Genomic DNA, 2,715 nt, shown 5'->3' with positions numbered 1-2,715 from the left:
CTCTATGGCCAATCCTTGAGACGTGCGAACCTTAAATTGTACTGCAAATCTCCCATCCTCCCACTGCGTAATGTATATGCGCGCATCGCTCGTGGATCTATTACTTCCTGTTGTTGCACGATTGCTTTTACAGTCACTATTGATTTAAGTATATGCATAACATTACCATATAGTCACGCTTACTCATTCTTCTCACAATAAAACAACTATTAGTTTATACTTTATTCTCCCACTTAGAACCAGACCAAATCTAATACATTTCATTGTGGTTGATGTATTCATGTCTATTTTATAGGGACCGTTAGGTCAACCATTTCAAAGTTGACACATTGAATCATCTCTACCGTCAGACGTAGGTTAAGATTTAAAAATTTTTTATTGCACTTCTAAACTTTAAAAAATAAAATGGTATTGTTTTTTTATGTACACCAGACGTATTTTCTTTAAAAAAGATACGTCAAATAGTGTGCACCTGCCATTAACGGTTGGTCATCTTCATAGCCTGATGTTATTGAAAAGCGAAAGCACTTGGAGTTAATACAGAATTTGAAAAGAAACGTCAATCATTTGTGTAAGTCTTGATTACATGTTACATTGTTTGGTTTTATTACTATACTATCTTAGGTGTTAAGGCACAAAATCAGAGAGATCTTCCCCTAGTCAATCGGAAAACCCCCACATTGGTCTATGCTTTTACATACTGTAGAATGGATGAGTTGATTTGCATATCGACAGTGAGGGTAATAGCATCTGCGATGGTAATTAGGTTATAGTGTGTCTGCTGTTCTATGTGCGCACGCCATGTGTCCATGCGGGATTATGCACAGCAAGTGAAAGTTCGTGATTGGTATATCTATCAAAAAGGCACAATGCAGACTGATTTTATTTTCTTGAACAATGCCGATAGACATAACATATTCATTCAGTGTAGGGCTAGTCTATAGGCCTACTGCTGCTGCAATTTGTTGAGGCACTCTTCAAGTGCTGTCAAATGGAACGACTGCTGCTCTTATTGTTTCTCTAGTGTGTGTGAGGGGTGGGCATGGGCAGGTGGTGTCCCTGTTCACCTCGTTAGCACACTGATAGTCGTTTTGAGGTCTCACTAATTCAATAATAAAATGAGCCGAACGTCAGCAAAATGTAAACTAAATCGTTTTTAATTGTATTTTTCACGGATACAAGTCAACAGACAAACAATATCTCATAAACCTTAGTTGAATTAAACACATTTGAAACTTAAATAAAATAAATTAAACAATATTTTAAATAAAAGACAAAACATTGTTACTTTGGCATAAACATAGGCCAACATATTTTGGATGGTTACTCCATCTTTTTTTTTGTCCAAGACAGACAATAATAATAACATAACAAAAAGAGGCAGCCTCGTTTTCCACATAGGCGATGGTACGATTTGTCCACGTTGTTTATCGAATTATTTGAGCTTTGCGTGGCGTTTGTTCAAGAGGAATTGAGAGGGAAGAATTGGGCTGGGTGCTCTTCATCTCTGACGTTGATCTTCTCCTTCTCTTTGGGAAAAAATCTGCGGGGAAGAAATGTAGAACGGTTAGTTCTTTAATTCACATTAGAGTCAATCATACGAGAACATCGTCGTTATGTACTCGGCAAGCCATTAAAACGAGTTGCTTATTAAGGAGTTATATAGCGTTACCAAGAAAAAGTAGACCTACCTGTAATTTGAGTAACGTTGACTGCACGTTCATAAGATGTCCTCGACCTCTTACGCCGAATACATTGTGTTGATTTGGAGTTCAATTTCCTCGTATTGGGGGAATTGGACCAATTCTCTTGGTTAACTTCGTTGGAACAAAGTGCAGTCTGTTCACAGTCTGATAGAGGGGTTTGGTTGAGGCAACAACCACGCACATTATCAGTGACAACCTCTGCGCTATAGTCGGTGTTTGATGTCACAACCTGAACCCTCATTTCTCCAACTTCCGTCGACTCCTGGTAGAAGGCAGGCATCGACTCCGCTGACATTCCTTCCCATTCGTAACTCCCGGGAATCGGTGTGTTTGTCTCGAAGTGGAAATTCCATCGACGCTGGTCTCGTTCAGATATTTCCTTCAGCTTCGCCTTCAACTCGCGGTTCAGCGCATCATGGTCGACGGGTCCAAATAAGTTCCGACAAACGCTTGAATGGCGACGGGGAAGAGTTGCTCTCTGTGCCACCGCGCTCTCCAAACCCGTTGGCGTCGGATCGTTCGTCATCACGTCCTGCAATATGTCCAGATTGAAGAAATACAAAATGGATTCACACTGGGCTGTTTCACCTAACTACAATGTAACTTCAACTGCGACTACTGATATAATGTGGATATAGGAAGGCTATTTAAAGACCAGAGGATGCCGCCTATATAATGACAGGTCTTGCTTATTGGTTGCCCCTTGGTTTATTCACGCCCCTTTCTTACTACTCTGCTTGCTGGGGGGTATTTGGAATGGCGCCAAATGAGGTTGACTTTTTGCCTCCTTGCGAGGGGTTTGATGATTTAACCTTTCTGCACTGCAGGAGGGATTGTAGCCTGCACGTCGACATCGTGGAAGTTCCGCGTTATAGTTGGATTTAAATTTAAAGCCAATCTGCAGAGACTGAAGCCACCCTGTAAACCCTGCATTTATTTTAGTTATTTTTTATTTAACCAGGCAAGTCAGTTAAGATTCTTATTGACAATGAAGGCCTACCCCGGACAA

The 2,715-nt window shown here is 40.6% G+C and overlaps 1 protein-coding gene across 1 annotated transcript; it reads right to left on the bottom strand.

The window, feature by feature from the left end:
• Positions 1 to 1,139: 1,139 nt before the first annotated feature.
• On the bottom strand, positions 1,140 to 2,334 carry LOC115117106 (cyclin-dependent kinase inhibitor 1B-like). The gene is made up of 2 exons (XM_029645568.2): positions 1,692 to 2,334; positions 1,140 to 1,543 (listed from the first exon to the last, which is right to left on the bottom strand). Exons 1-2 carry the CDS (start codon positions 2,230 to 2,232, stop codon positions 1,428 to 1,430), a joined length of 657 nt encoding a protein of 218 aa, XP_029501428.2. The 5' UTR covers positions 2,233 to 2,334; the 3' UTR covers positions 1,140 to 1,427.
• Positions 2,335 to 2,715: the final 381 nt, after the last annotated feature.

Source organism: Oncorhynchus nerka, linkage group LG27 (genome assembly GCF_034236695.1).
Source record: "Oncorhynchus nerka isolate Pitt River linkage group LG27, Oner_Uvic_2.0, whole genome shotgun sequence".
Lineage (NCBI taxonomy): Eukaryota > Metazoa > Chordata > Actinopteri > Salmoniformes > Salmonidae > Oncorhynchus > Oncorhynchus nerka.
Note: the sequence above shows the minus strand (reverse complement) of the source record. Positions and strands in the feature narration are given on the sequence as shown.

Excerpts from the sequence above, each read along its gene's own strand:
- LOC115117106 (XM_029645568.2), bottom strand. The coding sequence starts at position 2,232 with ATGACGAACGATCCGACGCCAACGGGTTTGGAGAGCGCGGTGGCACAG. Across the intron at positions 1,544-1,691 it reads CAACGTTACTCAAATTACAG|ATTTTTTCCCAAAGAGAAGG; the intron begins GTAGGTCTACTT and ends TCTTCCCCGCAG.